At 40.4% G+C, this 17190-nt stretch overlaps 1 protein-coding gene across 2 annotated transcripts in view; it reads left to right on the top strand.

Annotated features, from left to right (window-relative positions):
* STARD9 (StAR related lipid transfer domain containing 9) overlaps nucleotides 1–17190 on the top strand; it is a 432822-nt gene that overhangs the window by 393725 nt on the left and 21907 nt on the right. The window contains exons 27-29 of one of the 2 annotated variants that reach the window (XR_003856299.1): nucleotides 10999–11053; nucleotides 11492–11565; nucleotides 12220–13572. Coding sequence is in view for 1 of the 2 variants with exons in the window: in XM_029598695.1 (XP_029454555.1) it covers nucleotides 14311–14425; nucleotides 16026–16207 (297 nt within the window). In the remaining variant the exon portion in view is untranslated. Of the gene's footprint in view, nucleotides 1–10998; nucleotides 11054–11491; nucleotides 11566–12219; nucleotides 13573–14310; nucleotides 14426–16025; nucleotides 16208–17190 lie in introns of those variants that run through there. The other variant, XM_029598695.1, reaches the window with a different exon arrangement.

Raw genomic sequence — 17190 nt, 5'->3', positions numbered from 1 at the left:
CAATGTCAGCGCCTAGTACCTCCCTTTCCGGTCAATGCCTGGTAGTTCTCTACCACGTCCTCTCACCGCTGCTAACGCTGAAAAACCTCCCCTCGGCAGGGAGGGCGTTAGTTCCCTATCACGTCCTCTCAACACTACCAGCCTTTGACCCTCCTCTTCCGGTATCAAATATTTACTATTCCATCTTTGAAAAAAAGGGATTTTGATCTGGCATACTATACTGGAAAACAATTAGTTTCTCTGCACTCACAAGGAGGCGTATATACTCATAATGAATCACAAAATAGATCACAGTAGCCCATGCTCGTAAAACGCTGAATTTACGTCACGTCCTCACTGGATGAAAGCTGTAAAAAGTCTTTTTAGGAAAAATTCGTGATCACAGTCCCCTGCATCATTAATTGGGCACAGGGATAGAAGACTTCTTCAACAAATCACAATATCGTTCAATATCCATCCGGACAAAACCATTTTTATCCAGATATCGAAGAATCAAATGAGAGAATACCAATTGATTCTCTCATTTAAACCATTCGGGTCTACAGTATTCAAGTGAAAAAAACCAGAAATGTTCCCGACGGTTTAATGAAACCTGTATGTCTCCTCCTCTTGGATTTGGATCCACTTGTTCCAAAATGGACCATCGCAAGTCAGTGAATTGGTGATGATGATCAATGCAGTGTTGGACTAGGGGGGCTGCAAGTTTGGATGTCTTGATACAACTCCTGTGTTCGATCAGGCGGGTCCGGATCTTTCTCTTCGTCCGACCGACATAAACAAGACTGCAGGGACACTGTATCACATACACAACTCCTATCGTCTCACACGAGGTCCGTCTATCATGTCGAATCACCATCCCCGAATGGGGCGCCTGCCATTGTTCACCCACAATGGTTTGACTACACATGTCACAAGTGCCACAAGCTTGATGTCCTCCAGCCGGAGACGAAATCTTGTGTGATGAGAATCGGGAATGAACAACCCGATCCCTGATGTTTTGTCCCCTAAAAAAGGCAAACCTGGGGCTCGTTTGAAACGTAGTATGCAACGTGAGAACTTTCCAATGTTCACGCACAATGTTAACCACTTCAGATGCATAGCGTGAATATTTCAAAGTACAGGTAAGTTCTTGATTATAAGGACGTTGCTGATACTGTAACAACAGATCTCTATTTGCAAACAGGGCCCTCTTGTATGCCTTTTTAATCACTCCACGGGGATAACCTTTTTGTGCAAATCTTGTAGAGAGAACTGAAGCCTGTGTTTTAAAATCCTCTATAGATGAACAGATCCTGCGCAATCTAAGAAATTGAGATATGGGAAGGCCATTCTTTAACCTTTGAGGATGAAAACTGGAATACCTTAAATAATGATTCCTATCAGTAGGCTTCCTATAAAGGGAAGTGATGAACGAATCCCCCTGTTTTTTAATCAAAATATCCAAAAAAGCCACTGAATGTTGGTCACAATGGGCTGTAAAATGTAGATGGGGATCTTGGGAATTTAGCCAATCCAAAAACAATTGTAGCTCATCCCATGTCGCTGTCCAGACAAAAAAGATGTCGTCTATGTAGCGTCGCCAAATTGCAATATTCTGAAACCATTCGGAATTATACAGAAATCTGTCCTCAAAACAAGCTACATATAGGTTAGCAATATCAGGGGCAACAGTGGCCCCCATAGCCACCCCTTGGACCTGTAAATAGAAAGTCCCATCAAAATTGAAGAAATTTTTAAACAACACCAATTTCAACATGCCCAATAGGAAACTTGTAGGTACACGATGCGGGCGGGGGCGGTTCCTTAGAATATCTTGTACCAATTGATACGCTTCTTCCTGCGGGATATTGGTATAAAGTGAAGTGATATCTAAGGTAACTAACCAACAGCCCTCAACAAATGATGGAAGATCGTGAATCAAACGAAGCATGTGGGACGTATCTTGAAGAAAAGAGGTGGATTTTGTAACCACAGGTTTTAAAAAGAAATCAAGGAAATTTGATAAAGGTTCCAAAAGGGACCCCGCGTCCTGCTACAATAGGACGGCCCGGGGGCACATCCAAATGTTTGTGTATTTTGGGCAGGGTATATAGAACGGGGTGTAACGGATGTAAAACTTTAAGAGCGCGTGCTTCCCTCAAAGACAAAAACCCCCGTCTACACCTTCCTTGACTATAGAATCAATTGTTTCACGTAACCAGTCCGTGGGATCTTCATCCAACACTCGATAATATTGGGGATCATTCAATTGGCGCTGTATTTCTGTAACATAGGCTCCCGTGTCCTGGATCACTATGGCTCCTCCCTTGTCTGCAGGTTTCACAACCACGTTTTGGTTACGGGACAGCTGTTTCAAAGCATCTTCTTGTGCATGATCCCACTCCTCTGATGAGCAAATCTTATAAATCCCTTGGCGTTCTTCAAATGCCGCTAAATCTTTCAGCACAAGCTGAATAAAGGTGGATATAGCCGGATCCATCGGTCCGGGGGGGAGCCAAGTAGATTTTGGTGTGATGATAGCTGAGGAGCAACTATCAATATCACAGAAAAACAAACGCAATTGTAACCGCCTAAAAAACCTGTGGAGATCCACATGGGTCTGGAAAGAGTCATATCTAGTTGAAGGGACATACGATAAACCTTTTTCTAAAGCATTAATCATATCTTGAGAAAGGGCTAATTGGGAAATATTCACCACGGCAATCGGGTCTAAAACCTCTGTTGATTCCGCTGCTGTGCTCGGGTTTGTGGTCCTTCCCAATCCGATGTTCTGGTATGAGCGGAATCCCAATTTGGGGGGGCGACCTCGAGCCCTGCCTTTGTACGGGCGCGAGCGATACGCCTCTCGAGGTGGACCTAAAAAATGGTTTCAGAATATTGCAATTTGGCGACGCTACATAGACGACATCTTTTTTGTCTGGACAGCGACATGGGATGAGCTACAATTGTTTTTGGATTGGCTAAATTCCCAAGATCCCCATCTACATTTTACAGCCCATTGTGACCAACATTCAGTGGCTTTTTTGGATATTTTGATTAAAAAACAGGGGGATTCGTTCATCACTTCCCTTTATAGGAAGCCTACTGATAGGAATCATTATTTAAGGTATTCCAGTTTTCATCCTCAAAGGTTAAAGAATGGCCTTCCCATATCTCAATTTCTTAGATTGCGCAGGATCTGTTCATCTATAGAGGATTTTAAAACACAGGCTTCAGTTCTCTCTACAAGATTTGCACAAAAAGGTTATCCCCGTGGAGTGATTAAAAAGGCATACAAGAGGGCCCTGTTTGCAAATAGAGATCTGTTGTTACAGTATCAGCAACGTCCTTATAATCAAGAACTTACCTGTACTTTGAAATATTCACGCTATGCATCTGAAGTGGTTAACATTGTGCGTGAACATTGGAAAGTTCTCACGTTGCATACTACGTTTCAAACGAGCCCCAGGTTTGCCTTTTTTAGGGGACAAAACATCAGGGATCGGGTTGTTCATTCCCGATTCTCATCACACAAGATTTCGTCTCCGGCTGGAGGACATCAAGCTTGTGGCACTTGTGACATGTGTAGTCAAACCATTGTGGGTGAACAATGGCAGGCGCCCCATTCGGGGATGGTGATTCGACATGATAGACGGACCTCGTGTGAGACGATAGGAGTTGTGTATGTGATACAGTGTCCCTGCAGTCTTGTTTATGTCGGTCGGACGAAGAGAAAGATCCGGACCCGCCTGATCGAACACAGGAGTTGTATCAAGACATCCAAACTTGCAGCCCCCCTAGTCCAACACTGCATTGATCATCATCACCAATTCACTGACTTGCGATGGTCCATTTTGGAACAAGTGGATCCAAATCCAAGAGGAGGAGACATACAGGTTTCATTAAACCGTCGGGAACATTTCTGGATTTTTCACTTGAATACTGTAGACCCGAATGGTTTAAATGAGAGAATCAATTGGTATTCTCTCATTTGATTCTTCGATATCTGGATAAAAATGGTTTTGTCCGGATGGATATTGAACGATATTGTGATTTGTTGAAGAAGTCTTCTATCCCTGTGCCCAATTAATGATGCAGGGGACTGTGATCACGAATTTTTCCTAAAAAGACTTTTTACAGCTTTCATCCAGTGAGGACGTGACGTAAATTCAGCGTTTTACGAGCATGGGCTACTGTGATCTATTTTGTGATTCATTATGAGTATATACGCCTCCTTGTGAGTGCAGAGAAACTAATTGTTTTCCAGTATAGTATGCCAGATCAAAATCCCTTTTTTTCAAAGATGGAATAGTAAATATTTGATACCGGAAGAGGAGGGTCAAAGGCTGGTAGTGTTGAGAGGACGTGATAGGGAACTAACGCCCTCCCTGCCGAGGGGAGGTTTTTCAGCGTTAGCAGCGGTGAGAGGACGTGGTAGAGAACTACCAGGCATTGACCGGAAAGGGAGGTACTAGGCGCTGACATTGAATAAATAGGTTCCGGTTGTCGCCATTTCTTAAACTCAGCGGGGTGAAATGCAGCCCGCGTTGACAAACAGGACCGGCACGGAGTAAATTCGCCGAAAGAAAAAGACGTTTTCAACCACCTGAATTGGCTTTCTGAATATTTTCCCCTGAGGCAGGACAGAAGTCCGAAACATGGCCATGTCGGGTTTGGGTTCCGAGTGCGGATAAGTATCCGTTTTTATTTTTGATTGCAATTGCTAAAAATTTTTGAAAATCAACAAAAAATTACATTTGATTAAAGATTTAGTGACCCCTATGAAAAACGAGCAGTACAGACAATGTCTGCCCGTGAATAGAGGGTCATACATAAGTAGTTGGGCGTATTAGGTGCTATTGTAAATTTAATACCAGGACACTAGTTGCTTTTGGATTGTTTACATTGGTGTGTACTGGAATACACCGTTGGTGTGTGGGTTTTTTTTGGTGTGATTGATATCGTATTTTGTTACCCACATGGCGACTCCGGAGGGAGAATGGAAACATATTTTTAGTTTCTCTGATTCACAAGTGGCTGCCATTGCTAAACAGATGTCACTTTTTGAACCGGGCGAGGAAAAAACAGTTGATGCATCCTGGGAAGATCTGACCTGGTCATCCAAAAAATTGGTGCGAGCTGAGCTCCACCAAGCTACTATTGTTGAATATATCAAACAACAAATGATACCCAGAGGACTCAGGATGCAGAAGGGACCGTTAATGTTCCAAGATGACTCTGAGTTCGTATCACGCTGGATTGCCATACTTAATAAGTGCTCTCTGGATTTGATGGTTTTAATTGTGGAAAGGCTAGCAGTTTCGGTGACCGAATGTAAGCAAGAAGTAGATAATATCCAGTCCACTCTACAATTAGCCAACGATCCAGAAAGCATGGAAACATCTCTTAAACAATTAGAACAGACAGTATCTCAGTTTAGAAATCAGTTAAAACAGTTCAAGATTCAAAAGTTCCACAGGGACGATAATGACTATAAACAAGATAATGTATATTTTTGGAAAAATAATAAAAAAACTTCCAAAAAGGGACCACATGTCACTTTTCAAGATTCCGATGATTCGCATAGCAGTAGTGGGGACGATGCTAAACAATCAGAGAAGGATAAGAACACTAACAAATCAGCCCAATCTGTGCCTTTTTTAGGTCCACCTCGAGAGGCGTATCGCTCGCGCCCGTACAAAGGCAGGGCTCGAGGTCGCCCCCCAAATTGGGATTCCGCTCATACCAGAACATCGGATTGGGAAGGACCACAAACCCGAGCACAGCAGCGGAATCAACAGAGGTTTTAGACCCGATTGCCGTGGTGAATATTTCCCAATTAGCCCTTTCTCAAGATATGATTAATGCTTTAGAAAAAGGTTTATCGTATGTCCCTTCAACTAGATATGACTCTTTCCAGACCCATGTGGATCTCCACAGGTTTTTTAGGCGGTTACAATTGCGTTTGTTTTTCTGTGATATTGATAGTTGCTCCTCAGCTATCATCACACCAAAATCTACTTGGCTCCCCCCCGGACCGATGGATCCGGCTATATCCACCTTTATTCAGCTTGTGCTGAAAGATTTAGCGGCATTTGAAGAACGCCAAGGGATTTATAAGATTTGCTCATCAGAGGAGTGGGATCATGCACAAGAAGATGCTTTGAAACAGCTGTCCCGTAACCAAAACGTGGTTGTGAAACCTGCAGACAAGGGAGGAGCCATAGTGATCCAGGACACGGGAGCCTATGTTACAGAAATACAGCGCCAATTGAATGATCCCCAATATTATCGAGTGTTGGATGAAGATCCCACGGACTGGTTACGTGAAACAATTGATTCTATAGTCAAGGAAGGTGTAGACGGGGGTTTTTTGTCTTTGAGGGAAGCACGCGCTCTTAAAGTTTTACATCCGTTACACCCCGTTCTATATACCCTGCCCAAAATACACAAACATTTGGATGTGCCCCCGGGCCGTCCTATTGTAGCAGGACGCGGGTCCCTTTTGGAACCTTTATCAAATTTCCTTGATTTCTTTTTAAAACCTGTGGTTACAAAATCCACCTCTTTTCTTCAAGATACGTCCCACATGCTTCGTTTGATTCACGATCTTCCATCATTTGTTGAGGGCTGTTGGTTAGTTACCTTAGATATCACTTCACTTTATACCAATATCCCGCAGGAAGAAGCGTATCAATTGGTACAAGATATTCTAAGGAACCGCCCCCGCCCGCATCGTGTACCTACAAGTTTCCTATTGGGCATGTTGAAATTGGTGTTGTTTAAAATTTCTTCAATTTTGATGGGACTTTCTATTTACAGGTCCAAGGGGTGGCTATGGGGGCCACTGTTGCCCCTGATATTGCTAACCTATATGTAGCTTGTTTTGAGGACAGATTTCTGTATAATTCCGAATGGTTTCAGAATATTGCAATTTGGCGACGCTACATAGACGACATCTTTTTTGTCTGGACAGCGACATGGGATGAGCTACAATTGTTTTTGGATTGGCTAAATTCCCAAGATCCCCATCTACATTTTACAGCCCATTGTGACCAACATTCAGTGGCTTTTTTGGATATTTTGATTAAAAAACAGGGGGATTCGTTCATCACTTCCCTTTATAGGAAGCCTACTGATAGGAATCATTATTTAAGGTATTCCAGTTTTCATCCTCAAAGGTTAAAGAATGGCCTTCCCATATCTCAATTTCTTAGATTGCGCAGGATCTGTTCATCTATAGAGGATTTTAAAACACAGGCTTCAGTTCTCTCTACAAGATTTGCACAAAAAGGTTATCCCCGTGGAGTGATTAAAAAGGCATACAAGAGGGCCCTGTTTGCAAATAGAGATCTGTTGTTACAGTATCAGCAACGTCCTTATAATCAAGAACTTACCTGTACTTTGAAATATTCACGCTATGCATCTGAAGTGGTTAACATTGTGCGTGAACATTGGAAAGTTCTCACGTTGCATACTACGTTTCAAACGAGCCCCAGGTTTGCCTTTTTAGGGGACAAAACATCAGGGATCGGGTTGTTCATTCCCGATTCTCATCACACAAGATTTCGTCTCCGGCTGGAGGACATCAAGCTTGTGGCACTTGTGACATGTGTAGTCAAACCATTGTGGGTGAACAATGGCAGGCGCCCCATTCGGGGATGGTGATTCGACATGATAGACGGACCTCGTGTGAGACGATAGGAGTTGTGTATGTGATACAGTGTCCCTGCAGTCTTGTTTATGTCGGTCGGACGAAGAGAAAGATCCGGACCCGCCTGATCGAACACAGGAGTTGTATCAAGACATCCAAACTTGCAGCCCCCCTAGTCCAACACTGCATTGATCATCATCACCAATTCACTGACTTGCGATGGTCCATTTTGGAACAAGTGGATCCAAATCCAAGAGGAGGAGACATACAGGTTTCATTAAACCGTCGGGAACATTTCTGGATTTTTCACTTGAATACTGTAGACCCGAATGGTTTAAATGAGAGAATCAATTGGTATTCTCTCATTTGATTCTTCGATATCTGGATAAAAATGGTTTTGTCCGGATGGATATTGAACGATATTGTGATTTGTTGAAGAAGTCTTCTATCCCTGTGCCCAATTAATGATGCAGGGGACTGTGATCACGAATTTTTCCTAAAAAGACTTTTTACAGCTTTCATCCAGTGAGGACGTGACGTAAATTCAGCGTTTTACGAGCATGGGCTACTGTGATCTATTTTGTGATTCATTATGAGTATATACGCCTCCTTGTGAGTGCAGAGAAACTAATTGTTTTCCAGTATAGTATGCCAGATCAAAATCCCTTTTTTTCAAAGATGGAATAGTAAATATTTGATACCGGAAGAGGAGGGTCAAAGGCTGGTAGTGTTGAGAGGACGTGATAGGGAACTAACGCCCTCCCTGCCGAGGGGAGGTTTTTCAGCGTTAGCAGCGGTGAGAGGACGTGGTAGAGAACTACCAGGCATTGACCGGAAAGGGAGGTACTAGGCGCTGACATTGAATAAATAGGTTCCGGTTGTCGCCATTTCTTAAACTCAGCGGGGTGAAATGCAGCCCGCGTTGACAAACAGGACCGGCACGGAGTAAATTCGCCGAAAGAAAAAGACGTTTTCAACCACCTGAATTGGCTTTCTGAATATTTTCCCCTGAGGCAGGACAGAAGTCCGAAACATGGCCATGTCGGGTTTGGGTTCCGAGTGCGGATAAGTATCCGTTTTTATTTTTGATTGCAATTGCTAAAAATTTTTGAAAATCAACAAAAATTACATTTGATTAAAGATTTAGTGACCCCTATGAAAAACGAGCAGTACAGACAATGTCTGCCCGTGAATAGAGGGTCATACATAAGTAGTTGGGCGTATTAGGTGCTATTGTAAATTTAATACCAGGACACTAGTTGCTTTTGGATTGTTTACATTGGTGTGTACTGGAATACACCGTTGGTGTGTGGGTTTTTTTTGGTGTGATTGATACCGTCTGATATAACCCATTTTGTGTGGCTGTTTGTTCTGCTGTCCATGGGAAACACCTGTTACAGGTAAGCAATTTTGCTTTCCCAAGTCCACCTGGCTAATAACTGTTTTTGGGCTTTTTCTTCAGGAACTTATCCAATCCTCTTTTGAACCCCACTATGTTAGTTACCTTGACCATATTCTCTGCCAGCTGATTTCCATAGCCTGATTGAGCACTGAGTGAAAAAAATTCTTTCTATGATTTGTTTTAAATCTGGCAGTTGCTAGTTTCATGGAGTGTCCCCAGATCTTAGTGTTTGAAAGGGTAAATAACAGTTCTCTACTTACCTGTTTCATCCCACTAATGATTTTATAAATTTCAGTCATATCCCCTTTTGGTTGTCTCTTTTCCAAGCTAAAGAGCCCTAATCTGTTTAACCTTTCTCCATAAGGGTGCTTTTCCAGCCCCTTTATTATTTTGGCAGATACATGAATCTTGTCTATTAGCTGATGTTGGGATATTGGAATGCCTTCAGAATGCTGATGATGTGCCACTATAGCACTTAAGTGGACTCGTGACAGAATCAGGCTTTAAACCAGAGTTAGAGAGACTTAACTCATACTAAAATATAAGATTTTCTATTTGGTGTATAACATCTTTTCCATTTAAAGTTATATGATTTTTTTTTTAGAAAGTTTTCTTGAAGTGAGAATAACTTTTTGTACCTCTGAAGGCAGTCCCTTGGCCTGCACTAATTTGCTTTCAATTTCCAAGCTGTAAGTTCGAGAAATGGGGGTGTAGAAGAATCCCTTTATGCTGTGTGATCAGGTTTGGCAATATTTTTAAGCTTATAGGTTGAACAACTGCTAGACATTGGAGCCATGGAACCCATATCTGATGTGGCCAGTAGGGGGCTATTAGGATAATATTTCTTTTGTCTTCTCTCAGTTTGAGAAGGGTTTTGGATAATAGAGGAGGGATATTGGAGGAAAAGCTTACACCCGACCTTGATTTCATGGTATCAAAATACATCCCTGACTAAGCAATTGGGTGCTAATGTTTTGGAACAACAGAGGGGTACTTTGTGATTGGTGCTGTGAAGAGGTCTATTCTCTAGAGTTCTTCATTGCTGAAAAAGTTGCTTTGTTGAGTTGTCATCCAAGGACAATTCGTGTGGTTAAAGATGGAGACGTAAGGAATCTGCTAACTGGTTGTCCTTGCTGGGAAAAATATTTTCCATAAAACTGCCCAGTTCCAAATTTTGCATGCTTCATATAAGAATTACAGTACTGGGTCAGACTGAGGGTCCATGAAATCCAGTAACCTATTTCCAACAGTGGCCAATCCAGGTCACAAGTACAGTACCTTGCAGAACCTCTTCCTCCTTGTTTATGTAGTACCTGGCTACTTGATTGTCTGGATTTAAACTACTTTTTCCTTTATCCATGGTTTGAAAACATTCAAGGCATTGAAGGTTGCCCTTAACTCAAACAGGTTGATAAGAAATCTTTTTTCCTAAATGGTCCAAACTTCTTGAGATAAGATGAACTTGAGATGTGCTCCCATCCTGTAGTCATGATTTGTTGCATTTGTGAAAATGAAAATCTTATCCACAAAGGAGATTTAAAGGCTGGGTCCATCATCCTAAAGAACATATGAGATGCTTTGTGTGATTGCATCTTTGAATGTTGATTCCATTGGACTTTTAAGTGCCATTGAGGGTGTCTCATGTGGAGTCGAGTTAAAGATGTGACATGCATTGTTGCTGTTATATAACCCAGCATGAAAAATCTGTCTGAAACTGATATTGGTGAATTATTTCCTTTGCAGTAGAAAGGCTTCACTTTTGTTGTATCCAATGGTGTTTCTGTGAAGTTCAACTGATGGGTTGGGTGTAGGATTAATATTTGGAATTTTATAATGAAGCCTACTTATTGGAAAGTGAAGTGTGGAAGAGGTGACTGCCTTTGCTTTCTGGAAGCTTCTCATTGAAATGAACCAGCCATCTAAATACAGGAACACTAATATAATGTTTTTCTCACATTTGCAGCCATGATGACAAGGCTTAGGGCTGCCGCTAGACCAAAGAGTAGAACATAGTACTGGTAATTATTGTTCTGCTATTTTGAATCTCATGTATTTCCTGTTGTTTTTTTGAATGAAAATGTGTACAAAGGCATCCTTTAGATCCAGAATAGTCAATCAGTTGTTAATCTGTAAATGTGGAAGAATGGTGCCTAGTGAGGTGATACTGAATTTTTTCTTTTTTAGGTGCTTGTTCAGATTCCTGAGGTCTAGAATGAGATGCAGACCTCCTGTTTTCTTTGGAATGAGAAAATATCTGGAGTAGAATCTCTGATCATTTTCAGTTTCTGGAACTGGCTGAATCACTTTGATTGTTAGATTTAGAAATTTAGATTGTAGAATTTGCAACTGTTCCAGAGAAATGTTTTAGGTTAGAGGTAGAGTGAGAGGAGGTATAACCTGTAAATTGAGTGAATAGCCTGTATATGTAATTTTCATTACCTGTCTGTTGAAATTAGGGATCATTGATGACTGAAAAATTGAAGCCCTCCCCACTGGAAGAGCTTCTAACATAGGGCACAAGAAAGATGAAGTGAGTAAAAAATTCAGGGATGGCTTTTGCATGGACTTTTGAGTAGTTCTTGTTGAGCTTTTTACTTGTGAGCTGCCTGTCTTGCTGCTGCTGCTGCTGTTCTGGGTGTGTTCTCTGGTTTGGATAGAGCTGGTATCTCCTGCAGGGATAGAAGTACTGTCTTCTTTATGGAGGGAATTGATATTGTATGTGACTGCTGGTCAGAAGTAACTGCTGCCAGTATCTGGAAAATGGAGCAATGATCTTTTATGATATCCACTGTCTTCTTTACTTTTTTGCCTCTGCATAGAGTGTAAGCTAATTTGCTTTGCACATCTTCCCAGTCAGAGTCCTAACACACTAATCCAAGCCATTCTTCTTTGTGCCTATTGCTATGGCTGAAGTTTTAGAAATTACATCATATATATCATGTGATAAGCGTATTAGATGCTTAACACACTCTTGTTTCGTTGATGTGTAGTTTGAAAATCCAGTGGAAGCTGAAAAGATGTATCTCTTAACTTTTGAAAGATATTATACTTGCATTGGACCATGTGGAATTGATGGGCTGAAATTATGGATGTAAACATGGAAGACTGAAACATTTTCTTAGCTTTGGAATCCAATAGCTTTACTTCTTTTTAGAATGCTTTGCTTTTTTTTTTTTTTTTGCAGCAACTCTACTACAACAGATTCATGTGGCAGTTGAACCTTCCTGTGGCCTGGACATGGCTGAACTTTGTAGTTGAGATCTAATTTTCTTGCCACAGGCAGGGTATTGAGTGGTGATTGCCATATCTTTGACTTCAGAAATCTGTGGAATTGAACCGCTCTGACTGTTTTGGAATATGTATGTATTTTAGAACACTATTGTGAAGGGAATAGAAGCTACCATTTTTTTAAAAGAAAGATAGATAGGTCATATCTTCTGGTGCAAATGTACTACTACTTGTCTCAGGGAAGGGTCTGACAATAAACTGACTCATCTTATGATTGGTAGGAGTAAGATTCTAGACGCACTACCATCAAGTGTCCTACACGCTAAATATATGTATGAGGTCAGCGCCATTGAAACTATATGATGGTCATTCCTTTCCTTTATCCCAGGCTCACATTGAGAATCCCTAAAAATCTTTATGGATCAATAAAATAAGTTGATTTAATCTGCAATTCAAAAATCTTGACAAAAAATTGTTTAAGGCAGACCTGTAATTATACTATCTAATGCATTATTATTAAGTGTCATACATACTAAATACATGTGTAAGATCAGCATCATTTAAACTATATGAATGTCATGGCTTTTCCTTTATTCCATATATTCACAAGAGGTGTAACATCTTCATAGGGTGATTATATAAATTTATCATGCTCTGAAGTTTTTCAGTATGGTAGGAGTAAGAGTCATATGAAGACTGAGAATCCTCTTGTGTATAAGAAAGAACTATTGATGGCTCTTCTAATGTCAGATTGCCCCTAAAAGAATTGGAGCTATGTGATTTTTGAGCTGCCTTTCTTGGAAGAGAAGTATAGAAGATTGGGATTCCATTTAACTGGAGAAAGTTTCCAGAATAGGCACCAACTGATAATGGAGTGGAGGTGCAGCTGGCATGTTAAATATTTATGGATGAATTCAAGCCAATTTTCTGAATGAATGGGTTGTGGTCTTGAGAAGGAGGAGTAAAAATTACAGAAAACAAATTTCAGATTCTGGTACTATAATCAATGGAGAATTTTTCCCATTTAGTGATAAGATGATGTTGCATTTTAGAAGCTACATCCATGTCTGGAGGTGTGTAGCACTGTATCTGTTGGAGTCTGTGCTGAGGCACTTTGCACACCAATACAATATAGTGCTGTGGTTTTTGCCAGGCAGCTGATGATGATGGTGCTGTGGTTTGGTTTGTGCCAAATATGATTGGAACTGATGCCTTCCATGCCAAAGAAGTATCAATATGGAGCTTCTTCAAGTTTGCACTACATGTTTCAGTGCAGAGGACAACCTCTTCTCCTTTTTGTTTTCCTTGTGAGAGCCAGAAGAATCTTGGCACTGGTCATGAATAGACTCTGACATACTATTTTTAAGTACTGGTCTCTCAGAGATCTTTCTGTTTTTCTTTGGAGGAGAAGTAAGGAGCTGCTTTCATTTGAAGCCTTTATAGGAGAGCACCCATCCATCCTCCAGCCACACAGTTGGACATGTCTTGTGAGGATCTGAAGTGGCACAGGCAGTCATTGTGAAGGTCGATACTTGACATCTTAACATTGCATTTTAGACACCTCTTAAATATAGCAAAAATTGAACAGAATAATAATTGTGAGACAAAATATTTAACTAAACTTTATTTTTTAGAAACTTGCAAGACAAAAAAAGAAGAAACTGTGAAAGAAATAACAAAATGAGAGTATACTGAAAAACCATCCTGAAAAGCTAGCTTCTAAATTTTTTTGGATAGAGAAAGCAATGTATACTTTTCCTTTGGCAGAAGAGAAGAGACTGAGAAAACTCACAAGGCAGTGACTTTGTGGGAACACTTGCGTATGCTCAGAAAGACTTCTATGTTTTTCTGAGCTCTAAGAGAGCACATTTCCGTGATGGTACCATCAGATGATGTCACCCACTTGTGTGGCTGACATTAATCCTGCTTGTCCACGGAGAAAATCATATTTAATATTAGCATAATCATGTTTTAATTGTTTTCATTCTGTTGACAATAGTGTCCATATCCCTTCTAGTCCTTTTTATCTTGCTTTCTTAATTTGAAGTACCAGAATACTCCTAGAAGCACTGAGCATTCAAAAGGAGATACCAGAGGTCGCTCAACTGTTCGAAACAGTCAACTTTATATGTCAGAACAGTCACTAAACAATTCAGCTGGTGGTAAGTGAGCAATAAATTAAATTATTCTATAGCCTGTTCTCAGAACAGAATACAGAAGAGTGGGCTATGCATTATCCATAATTATGCTACAGCTGGTCTGACACCAGCATTTAGGTCTTCAGTCTTGATTTTAATCACTTAACCTGGCAGTGTTTAGCATCTGATCACCAGCTTGGTGCCAAAGATTAGAGAAGTTTTGAAAATTATTTTTTACTTTAAATCCAGACCAAAGCTAGTAGCTGTACAATTTTTAATTTGTTTTATGCAATCCTTCTGATCATGGTTTCCATTCATTTTCATCAAATATTTCAAATAAAGTCAAGCATAATATACCTTAATTTTCAATACTTTGATTTATGAGAAACACAAAAATTTCAAAAAGAGTTGGTAAAATATATGTAAATATTACTAGACCAGTGAACTTTAGCTCTAGCAGAAAATAATGTATTAACACAAACTTTAAGAACCAAGACAAGTTAATTTTAAAGAGGATTATACTGCAGTGTTTTGCTATCACTTTGTCCCTGGGATAGTAACATACCTCTTTCTCCTTTATTAGATATATTCACCTAAAATGTGGCTGATTCAATCTTCCTAACAAGGTTTTTTTGTATACAAGTGTCATAATACTATAATCATGAGCAACTAAAGAAATAATTATGGATAATAAACTGTGTGAATATATATATATATATATAAGCATATGTCACACAATTTTGCCTAATATGATGAATATGTAATATTTAACATATTCAAAAACATAATGTGGTATTTGGATTTTATGACCATTTATTTCCAATAACCAAAAACTTTTATTTTTGGGGAAAACTACCTCTGTTTTCTTTTTACTTTACTTTTTTCTGTGGTAGACCTTCATCCAGCTGTAATGGGGAAGATGTACTAGCATTAGACATAGCTCCACCTAGTCCTTCACTACCCACCATAACATTTGTAGCTGCTTATTTATTCTTTTGCTACAGTCACAGGAGATGTGATTGCACAAAGTAGCACTTATTTGTTTAATTATACTGTCCCTGCTGATTGTGCTGTTTGTCAGACTGTAGGATAGGCTGTGTCTTCTGGCAACCTCTACACAGAACTTCCTCTTATAACCATGAGCATGAAATAGACAGATCCACATCCATAGTACAATATCAAAGTTTTCCTACCTGCACATTGGATCCCCTTTTCCATCACAAGGTTTCACAAGAATCTTCTGTAGCCGAGCAAGTCACTGCTACTTCCAAATCTCATCCATTGCTGTTCTCCTGATCCAAAGACTTTGATATGATTGATCATGCAATTTTCTGTTTATTTTCATGTGTTATTTCAAATGGTGCATCTGCTCAGTAAGATAGGTTTGAACTGAGCTTTGGTGTGGGATGACTACGAGTCTTTAGCTAAAAATCATAAAGATTGTTTGTTGTTGAATGTAAATTTACTCTTACGCCTTTCCTTTTCTCCTCCTGAATTAGTTTTCATCAATTTTCTCAGCTACTGCAGCTTTAAAACATCACGCTATGGCTCATTTACCAATCAGGTCACTGGTTTCTCATGCTAATATCTAAGAATATTGCATTTTTCCCCCCTTTTCTTTTAGATTTTTTTTCAACAACTTTTACAACCACTGGAGTTAGCAGAAGGATTAAACCAACACTGCAGTCTAGTATCGGTCATCGATCCAGCCACGGACTGAACTGTTCCTTCAGCTCATTACAATCATTTCCTTCGGCTACTTACCAGGATTTGTCAAAACACATTCTGGCTAATGCTACTGCTGAAGTGAGCAAGATACTGTTACTTGTTTGTAAAGAAAAGTTCCTCATAACTTTTATCTGCATTAGGACTGTTCTGTTGCAATGTTTGATTCCCTGTATGTAGTCAGAAAGTATTTAGTATAATTTGGCAGTAAGAAACGTTTGGCATTTTTCTTTCGGACTTTTTAAAAGAAAAAGAGCTTCCAATGAGCATCAGGCTCCTGTACTAAACTTCATCTTCATCTAGTCAGACCAGGCCAGACCTATGGGTTATGCATGCCAACCAGCAGATGGGGACAGAGATCAACAGGCTTGCTGATGTCACTTCTTATATACCTCCTCACTGACACCATCCTGCAGATGGTGGCTGAGCTTCCCATGGTGGAAGCTAAGACCTGGTTAGGCCAGATGAATAGGAAAAGTCTGATGGGCAGGTTCTGAGGTGACATGTATTCTCCCTCCCTCAATTAAGCATAGCCCAGACCTAAAGACAATGCCAATGGGTTTTGGCAACTCCTGAGGTGTTTGCTGTGGGTGCCCTCCCTTAGTGGAGCACTGCCGGCATTAATACTTGGTGCCTCTTTCCCCCGCCCCCTTTTTCCCCTTCTCTGCTGCATCTTCATTGATAGCTAAGGAAAATGAGGCGGGAATCTTTTTTATGATTGTTCTGCCTTCAGCTTGGTCTCTGTTTAAAACAAAAAAAAGAGTTCCCTGTACGTACCCGGATCAGTCCAGACTGCTGGGTTTTGCCCCCCCTCTAGCAGATAGAGACAGAGATGTTTTAAAAACAAAGCTCCGCCTTATATAGGAGAGTGCCACCTACAGTCCGCCAGTATTTCTCTGTCTCTAGCAGATGGTGGAGGTGCAAAACCTACAGTCCGTCAGAGACTTTATTTTGGTTTGATTGAATTTAGTTTAGTTAGAGTTTTCTATGTTCTTTCTAATTCTTAGTGCTTGTTGCTTTAAATTTCTTTAAAAAAAAAAAAAGGATTTGTCTTGGTCTGCCTC

Source organism: Rhinatrema bivittatum, chromosome 4 (genome assembly GCF_901001135.1).
Source record: "Rhinatrema bivittatum chromosome 4, aRhiBiv1.1, whole genome shotgun sequence".
NCBI classification, from domain to species: domain Eukaryota; kingdom Metazoa; phylum Chordata; class Amphibia; order Gymnophiona; family Rhinatrematidae; genus Rhinatrema; species Rhinatrema bivittatum.
The sequence above is the reverse complement of the archived record's forward strand: the minus strand, read 5'-3'. Positions and strand labels throughout refer to the sequence as shown.